The sequence below is a fragment of the Dipteris shenzhenensis genome, chromosome 19 (assembly GCF_047967505.1).
Source record: "Dipteris shenzhenensis isolate YYH24624 ecotype China chromosome 19, Dip_SZ_1.0, whole genome shotgun sequence".
NCBI classification, from domain to species: Eukaryota; Viridiplantae; Streptophyta; class Polypodiopsida; order Gleicheniales; family Dipteridaceae; genus Dipteris; species Dipteris shenzhenensis.
Window position 1 is genome coordinate 3,452,749 of NC_141614.1, and position 9,516 is coordinate 3,462,264.

At 43.6% G+C, this 9,516-nt stretch overlaps 1 protein-coding gene across 2 annotated transcripts; it reads right to left on the reverse strand.

The window, feature by feature from the left end:
• Positions 1-6,200: 6,200 nt before the first annotated feature.
• On the reverse strand, positions 6,201-9,117 carry LOC147889945 (vesicle-associated protein 4-1-like). Of its 2 annotated transcripts, none has more exons than XM_087390614.1 (7): positions 8,283-9,117; positions 7,977-8,047; positions 7,788-7,869; positions 7,558-7,667; positions 7,291-7,368; positions 7,037-7,192; positions 6,201-6,855 (listed from the first exon to the last, which is right to left on the reverse strand). In XM_087390614.1, the coding sequence occupies exons 1-7, from the start codon at positions 8,545-8,547 to the stop codon at positions 6,808-6,810; spliced, it is 810 nt and encodes a 269-aa protein (XP_087246740.1). In that variant the 5' UTR covers positions 8,548-9,117; the 3' UTR covers positions 6,201-6,807. The 2 variants fall into 2 exon arrangements, with proteins under 2 accessions (XP_087246740.1, XP_087246741.1); XM_087390615.1 differs by having other exon boundaries at positions 6,217-6,855; positions 7,037-7,159.
• Positions 9,118-9,516: the final 399 nt, after the last annotated feature.

Below are 9,516 nucleotides of genomic sequence, written 5' to 3' on the forward strand. Positions count from 1 at the left end.
CAATGAACAGCACAAAATAGGACAAGGCTAAAGGAAAGGGTTGATGTTAGATTCAAGTTTTAAGAAGCTATTTCAAATTTTGGCCTTGAGGTATGCCTACAATGAGCCAAAGCCTCTACGTTGCAATGCAACACCCTCAACATTCACAAATAGAGGATGGTAAGCTTTCTTCCCTTTGAAAATATAGTAGCTTGGCAAGGCATCACCATCAACATTCACTCATCCGAGGATTGTTAGACTTCTCTGATGTGTCTAGAGTAAATCCACAACCTATCCTCATGTGCTTCTTTATGATAATATGCATGCCTCTTTCCTTGCATCCTTGCACATCAGTCTCATCTACATTCCATATTGATGGTGGAATTATGTTTGCCATACATGTACTACAAGGTGTCATGGAATGTCTTCACCACATCAAGTCATGTGATTGGTATATCGAGGCACAATGATTGGCACAATGTGGTCATATGTGAGCTAAAATGTGCATGGATCAAAGGTAGTGTTTGGGATCTAGTGACCAGAGGTTGAGGAGGAAACAGAAATGGAGAAGGACGGCAAATAGGACAATGGCAATGGCCAAGTGAATGGATATTGTGCTGACAAACACAATTGGGGATGTGGAGAGAATATCAAAAGTTGGGAAAGATGAACAATTGGGGAATGACTTGGATGATGGGGAAGGGAGGAGTAGGGCTCTGGGTAGAGTTAAACAATTGTTTACCCACATCCTCTTGCAACTTGCCAAGCTCTATGCTGATTGGTTGGGGTAAAGGAGAAGAGCTTCATGGCCTTCAAAGCTAAAAAAGGTGCAACAAATGATGATGGGGTTTAGGGAGCGGAGGTGGAAGTAACATCAGTGGGGAAAGGGAGTGGTGGTGGAAGTGGCAATGCAAAATTTTTCCTTAAGGTCTAATACCACCAAAGTGCATAGAACAAAACCTACATGTGGGTGCATGTGTAGAAAGTGAGCCTTGCACTCCAAAATTTGTGGATCGAGAGGCTGTGTAGTGGTGGCAGCAAAAAGAGCTTGCTACAAAATGTTACACTCTCATCTGATAACATAAAAGCAATGCCACATCTGCTCTTTCCATGAGAAAGCGGCATAAAGTTGCACATGGTCCATAACAAACACCAAAGTAAATTTACCGAACACAACATCCCATGTTGCCTCTAAGTAGTATCATAGTAGTGAAACAAATTATATTAGATTTTGAATCATGCAAGGTCAAGAGAGTGCATATTTGAACTCAATTTTCAAAGCTTTAGTATACCATGTGTGTAATAGATTTTGAACTTGGGCCTCATTTCTCATAGAGATGAGAATTAAACATAAAGACTAGGCCATCATCCGTATGAAAAACTTAACAAGCCCCTATTACCTTCCATTTTGTCCATGCTCAAATATGGCTAGTAGTTATCCCTTTATTTAGCCTAAATGATCAATAGAGACTTAAGGAAAACAAACAATTGAGGGAAAAGAATCAAAGTTTAAAAGCTTTAAACTTGAATAATAACGTATAGTTTGATACTAGATCCAAAGACATCCAAGGTAGTACTTTCCACATAAAGGGACACATAGGAAGCTATTTGAGATAAGATAAACCCTTCTTACATTTCTCTAATGCTATGAGGATATGAAACCTAAGAAATCTTGGAGTATAATCATAACCATTTTCTTCAAATTTCGCAATGAACTTCATATTAGAAATTCACAAGCGTTTATGCTATGATACAATTCTTGCAAATGATATGAAAAGATTTGAAATAGATGGCAAGGCTACGAGACAAAATTCAACATGAGTGCACTTTGCTTGTAATTATTTTTGTTACCATCATAAGCTCTAGCTAATACATCAATACACTTGTAAGCCTTCGAAAGTTGTTTCTCAACCACTATAATGAAAGACTTTAGACATCATTTTGCCGAGTTAATGCTCTGTTTGGATTGAGATGGAAAATACTTCAATTTGGATGAGAATTCTATTATGAGCAACAGTAGTGTTTTGTAATCTCTCTTTTTTGTGGCTCATTCAACCTGCCCCTTTGAGCATCCAAACACAATGGCTCTATGGAGCTTGTTTCGGCTTCATGAGGTACATTTTCGTATAGTTTTTATGCTTCAACCTTATGCCTATTTCCTCTTTGGCCAGAACTATGATCCATGCTATTGATTAGGCTGTCCCTATGAGTTGGCTAACACGTTGAATACGTTGGCATGCTAGAATCCATCCACAATGTCTTGAGGCCTCTCAAAGAATAGCCTAATGGCTTGGGATAGTAAGAATGCCCCATAATAAGAATGCAGAGGACACCCCACATGCAATGCTTTGTAAATTTCCCCACAATTTTTAGACAATGCAATAAACAAGTTCGCACACCATAAGGTAGTGTTGTGAATTTGCATTTTCGATTGAAGCATGACTACAAAATATCCTAGAACCTAGAGTTTCAATGTACAACAAAAAATTGACACATGGTAACATGAAAACTTTTAGAGTGCCCCAAAAAATTTAGGAATTTCTACTTTGCAATAAAGCAAAGAAATAGTTGCCATCATAGACGGAAGAGGTGAGATGTTGTCTAGTAGGCCCACAAATCATTCCTTAACTTCTAAAATTATGCCCCCAAGTCTACCAAAATTCAAAGGTCTAATGGCATTAATGGTACATGCAATCAATAAGCCAAGCACTTCTTTTCCCCCCTTTTATGGGGCTTGGGTAGGAAGGGGGAGAGGGAGGGGGACGAGAGGAGCATTGTAGGATTACCAAAGGTGAAGAACATGAGTAACACAAGTAGCTAGGAATGGAGGTGCACTACAAGAGCAGTAGCATCAATATGGCACACATCTAGGGCGTGCTAGGAAGGCGGGGTATGGAGCAAAAGCAAGAGCAATAGGAAAGGTACAAAGAGGTAGCAACAGCATGGTAACGGTGAAACAACAACAGACACATGCATTGCTATAGCAAAGGTACAATCCTAAAGCAATAGCAAAATTACATTGAATAAGCAAGAGAAGATGTGCAAATAGCACGAACAAAAGTATAGTGCACAAGCAATAAGGCAAGTAGTAGAAAGGAGAGAAGAGGAGAGAGCAACACTACATAGTGTGGGATAAAGAACTAATGGAGGAGACTACATAAACAAAAGATAAGCCAATCATAAAGATATTGCATTATGCTCCACACCTTATATATAGGGTATCTCCTACTATACAGGCTACCAAGTTCTATCTAAATCCTATCGGCCTTGAGAAGCATAGCAATTGCATCCTCCTCTTCAATTATTGATGCTAATTATGGCAATAAGCCCCCTTCATGTGGCAAATAAAGATTCCAAGATTGCCTTGAATAAACTCCAGGATAAAGAACCTAATTTTTAAATCAAATTTTGAGTTCTTTCCTTTAGCACCATACAATTTTTCCATCTCATCCCATTTAACCTTAGTCATCGTGATGGAACAACACAATTAATAGGGTGTGGTAGGAGATGTCGTCTAAAACTCATCAATTGGTGTCTAAGTGATGGACTCTGTGAAAGTCATGCATGTGTGGAAGCGAAGAGAGAGAGAGAGAGAGAGAGAGAGAGAGAGAGAGAGAGAGAGAGAGACCAATAGCCATTGTGTATTTCTGGAATACAACCAAGCCAAGGGGCTAGTAAAGCGAGCACTCCAAGGGAAACACCAATGTGAGCAAATGAGTGGAGAATGGGGGTAGCCATTTATAGGCCCCCTAGCCAACATGGTCAACCAATTAGATCGGACCTACAAACCGGCCCTTACCCGACCAATAGGTCCACTGATTAGACCCTGGTTGGAAAGTCAGGTTGACCCAACCAAACAGGTACATTGACCTACCTTGCCCTGGTTGGAGCCCAGTTTGGGCACCCAACTGAACCCTACCAGCCTGCGTATCTAGCCTAACTACCTGAGGTACCTCTCCAAGCAGGCAGACCCACAATAAAGCCCTCTCTCACTATGAGACACCTAACTCGAACACCCTCTCTATTACTCATGGTGAGCACAATGATCTGAAGAAAATTGGCATTGAAGATGTATCTATGGACCCTCGAGGACAACACCTATTGGATTCATCTCGGAGAGAGCACCGAATAGCTTGGATCCTCCAACCATAACACCTCAAACAACAAATGAGATGTCCTCAACTATAATTTTCCACGCCAATCTGCACTGAGCTCCCAATGATATAATGATTTATTGGACTCTTGCGAACACATCACATATTGGAACCTCAAACAAGGAACTTGAAAACACACCAAGCCCATCGTCTTCAAGACGTCAAGTAACGAACTCCGAACTCATCTAGTCCATAGCTCCACAACCTTGCTTTGCTTGCTAGACTTTCGAACGGTTGGGGCCTTTATCACCCACACTCTTACCCACATGCCTTTTCTGAAAGTGACTCGTGAGGGGAGACTATCTTTATCGTTAGAAGGTTGGTGCATCCTTGGCAACCCTTGCTGCCTTGGAACCAACTGACTAGTAAGATGAGTCTAACTCCGAGTGTTGCCTTTGGACAGACAATCTCTAGCCAGATGCCCTCTCTTCCCGCATTTGTAGCAGCTCCGCTTTTTCTTATGCACTGTGGAAAGTCCTTCACCACGTGGAGTGCCACCTGGAGTGACCCTGATCTTACCCTAGAGACGACAACCCACTCCTCTTCAAAGAGAAGGGAGCGCACATCATCAAAGTCCAACTGACTTGTTGTGACCTGGTCCCTCCTAGCTCGAGAGACCATGTTGTAATGTGGCAGAAGCTTGGTTACAATGAGCACCGCCAACTAAAGAGATGTGAGGGCAGCAATCATTGCCTGCAGCTGATCATGGAGGACCTTAGCCTCCATCAAGAATGGCTGCATGGTACTCCCTTTGGGGAACTCGAGATTGTAAAATTGTCCCAAGAAAGTGGCAGCTCACATCGCCAAAACCCTCGCGTAGAGATCCTCCAATTTGGACCATACCTCGTATGCATTGTTCAGTGCCTGGATTGCCGGAGAGACCTCCTTGGTGATCATCCGGACCAGTGCTGAATGTCCCAAGAGTCCTGCTCCTCCCAGTCCTTGAGCTCCTCCTGGAATTCATCCTCCCGGGCAGCATCCCAATAGATAGAGCTCTTGGAACATTCAAGCTTCCAGTCATAGCCTGAACAAAACTCCCATAAGCCCTTGTGGATGAACCATATCTTCATGTTGATTTTCCAATGGGCATGGTTCATGCCGTCGAGCTTATCCTCCTTACTCGTACACAGGGGTCCCATGAAGCTATGCCAGACTCTACACACTCTGCTTGTACTTGACAGCCTGTTGGGCAAGGAAGGAAAGAAGAAGAGACTGGATGGGGGTGTGGCAGAGAAGAAGAGGCTAACTTGCTGCCTGCTCCAGCAGATGCCAACCCCAATGCGTGCCCACAGCACTTCACACCTCAAGTAGACTGCTCTGAACAGTTTCTCTTCCTCTATTGCAGTGCGCCTTGGAGAAGCTCTGCAATCTGCAATCAGCCCTTCAAATCGCCTTAGATCCACGTAGCAATCCCCTCAAAACTGCATCAGCTCAGCGCTCTCTTAGTCCCTCATCAATGATGGCGAATGATACCATGCGAGAGTTGTGCACGTGCAGAATCATGAACACGGAGAAAGAGAGAGAGAGAGAGAGAGAGAGAGAGAGAGAGAGAGAGGGAATAGGCAATAGCAACTGTGTATTTCAGGGATACAACCACAGCCAAGGGGCTGTAGAGAGAGAGAACACTCCAAGGGTAACCCCAATATGCGGCCATGAGTGGAGAATGGGGGGAGCCATTTATAGGCCCTCCAGCGAGCCTGATCAGCCGGGCCCAGTTTGGGCACCCAACTCAGCCCTACCAGTCTGCCTATCTAGCCTAACCAGGTGAGACCTTCTCTAAGGAAGATCAAATATCTGACTTACTCTTATATGTGTACGTATAATGAGTAATTTACCATTCAGACCACCACAGCTAACCACTATACCAATCGAATAGAATCAGATAAGCACCTCAGAACTTCCCCACCATTCCTCTGTACACTCTGGAAAGAAATTTGATTACCCTTACTTGATTATATTTCATCTCTTAAAAAGTATCAAATTGCTTATCAATCAAATGATCATAAGCTAGGTACATCACAATAATCATTTCGCAACTTGCTTCTCAAAGAGACTCTACATGTAGCCATTCCAATAAGATCCCAGCTTCCAGGGAACAAGTTTGTTAATAACTATACAGGGAGAGAAAATAAGGTACAATACTGAAATTACATGTTGTAACTCGCCACGAGATGAGAGAACAACAGAGAAGAAAAACAGCACACCTCACAAATCCTTTAGCTCAGAAGAAATTGACTAGTATTATTGACCACTTTCTGGACTCTTACCTGATCCTGGAAAACAGCAAAGCAAAAGAACTCTTCCTGCAAGGAAATGACACTTGCAAAATAGAACAAGACACTCGTACAAAGCACAAAATGTACTTTTCCGACATTAAGCTACCTCTGGCATTACTTATCATGTCGGTTTTTCATATCGGTGTATTTTATTACAAATACAAGGATGAGGATCTCCGACACCTCGTACCACCCAAAAATACCAGGAAAAGTGGGCAGCCAATCACCTTTCATAGGCTATGCATACAGAGCACACCTCATTTGTACAAACATTAGCCCCCAGATTTAGGGCAGGTGATTGTGAACAAATCTTATATACATTGACTGATTTGGGAAGCCATATGCTCATCATGACTCACCCTCTATTCACATGTGGTGACCTGCAACAAACCTCAAGTTCATGGGGAATCATCCCTTGCAAGTTGTCTGGCCAGCTTCATCTTGTTCTGCAACCACAAGCATAAGCGAACATAAGCATATAAATCAAACACGAAAGTTCAATGTCGATTTGGGGCACTGGGGCACTCCATACAGGAACTTGTGATAAAGGTTTTACAGGTCCTTCACTTTGGAACAATCAGAACAGCACGACTAAAAAATGGTTAACAGGCAAAGGCGGCAACTTACCCATTCCTCAAGGACATTTCCTTCTCCAATGAATTGCATTGGCCCCTTCTCTTGTGCAGGCTTTTTGTGTGCCTCACTAGCAGCATCTGCCTCTGCTATGCGTTTTTTTAACTTCTCAAGTTCCTGTGAAAATCCAATCCTCGTCTCAAGCAACGTCTAGGAACCGACAGATTTAATTAGAGTCCAATGTCAAAAAAATATGAATGTTGCAAGCAAAAAAAAGACACAGACTTGTCTAAAGTCTAAAAACTCACGGCGGAAGGCTGCTCTGGATCTAAGAAATGAACACGAAGGATCTGTTCCACAGCAACGAGCACCTTCTGCTCCTCAAACTTGACTTCCAAAATAATATTTAAACGGCAAAGGTAAGCTAGCAAAGTGTGCAAAACTGCTCTATCTTGATTTCAAGAAATCATCTGTACAATTATTCTAGTCACTAACTAATAAGCAAAAGTAAAATGATTGGCAAAAAGATAGCTGCAACGTGAAAATCAAACGCAACCGACAGCAGCTGGACGTACCAGTTCTGGAGTGAATTCGGCTCCTTCCACCACTTTGAGACTGACAATCTTAAATTTATCCTTGGGCTGCTTTCTGTGAGTTCGCTCTGGGTGCTCGATAAATTTGACAACTACACAGGTATGAAAATACCCGGCCAATAAAATTATTATTTGATGTGGAGTTTTGTAATGCAATGTAATGGCAGATGTTAAAAGGCATTCATATTTGAGAAACAAACAGTAGACCTCACCAGTTGCCACTATAGATTGCCCCGGAGAGAGAACGCCATTGGGAGGGCGCATAAAACAACTTTTGGGAGCGGTCGTTTGAAACTGCAACAAGTAACCACAATTCAGTACATGGTTGTCACAAAGAATCCCATTCTTCCTTTACAAACCGAGCGCTAGAGGATGCCAACATTTAAGTTACTGTTCCTTACTTTAAATGCAACGTGCGAGCGGCTTGCGTTCTTTATACGGATCGCACTTGTTGCCTGCTTTCCTGGTTCATCTACAATGAAGAATAGGAAAAACGGGTCATTACAACCGTCGCAGAAACCCTTCGTCTGAGATTCTGGAAGAACTACATAGCCCTAGGCCTTCAGTACGACTCTTGCGAAACATTTTTTCCAGGAATACTCACTAAGGACCAATTCCGTACGAGCCCCATAAAATCATATTGAAAGCACGCTGGCATTTGATCTGGTTCTTGAATTTCGGTAAACAATGCAGCAGCTGCTACTCACATGGAAAGTAAAGATTCTTGTCTGGGTCTAACCGAAGCCTTCGCCTTTGAAAAAGAAAGGCTTTGGCAATGGCTCCAACAGACTGGGATGGGGTTGGAGCGTCGCTGCAGTTACCACCGTCCTGCCATCGGGGGCTCGTAGCTGGTGTGGAGCGATGATTTTGAATGGTCACCTGTTCCCACCAGGGCCTTCTACACAAGTTCCAGCCTCTAGCAGTATCATTTTCCTCCACGCTCTCTGGCAACCTTGCTTCCATGAGAGCCATCTTTTCAGGCCGGCATCGGGTGGACACACTTTGGTAGGGATTGTGTCCGGATCTGAAGATAGAGTCTACAGCAACAGTCTACAGTAATTTGCACCTCTCTAGAGAAGTGGCTCTGCTGATCTGGACGCCAAGAGGACTTTGGCCATCAAGAAAATGAACGATTGGAAACTGAAATGTCCGTTGCGGGCAAGAAGCCGGAGGGATGGGAGTGAAGAAGGGAGTAAATTCAATGGAATCCATGGCGGGAGAAGGAAGAGAGACCCCCCATTTGGCACTACACATCCGGGGACAGTCCGGTTTACTCAAATTTGGGCACTCGGTGATCCACGGACAAGATTTGCTCAGATTTTGGCACGAAAGGAGGAAGGTTGCGATTATTAGCGAGAGGCATTGATGATGTGTGAACTTGCGAGGGAAGCAAGTTGATGAACGAGTGCATCCAGGATCCAGGTGGACAAGGAGAATCTCCGCAACAAAGCAGGCTTTGCAGCTGGCAATGACGATGGCGATGGCGATGGCGATGGCTATGGCTATGGCTATGGCTATGGCGAAAAGCAAGCCAAGGGAAGCGTGTGATTTTTGCACAAGACCGGAGAGGGGGCTTAATGGAATGCCGTGCATCATCATCATCATCATCATCATCATCATCATCATGTGTACTAATACCCTTGCCTCTAGAGCGTTCAGGAGAACACCGAATTGTGCGTCACTCCTCTCTATGTAGGCAGGGAGACTTGCCTTGGCCAAGGATGGGCGCTCCTACCAATAGCCAATAACAGTTGCATGGAGGGACCCCTTTGTGCTCTGTTCCCGCCAAACACCACCGATGAACACTCAAAGTTGCTCGGCAATGGACTGTGCTCTTCTTGCACCGCGTGTTCTTTGAAATTGATGTACAAAGAGAACATCCATCCCAAATTCCCCATCTTATACTCACATGGAGGCCATCCCCATATCCTGCCTACGAGA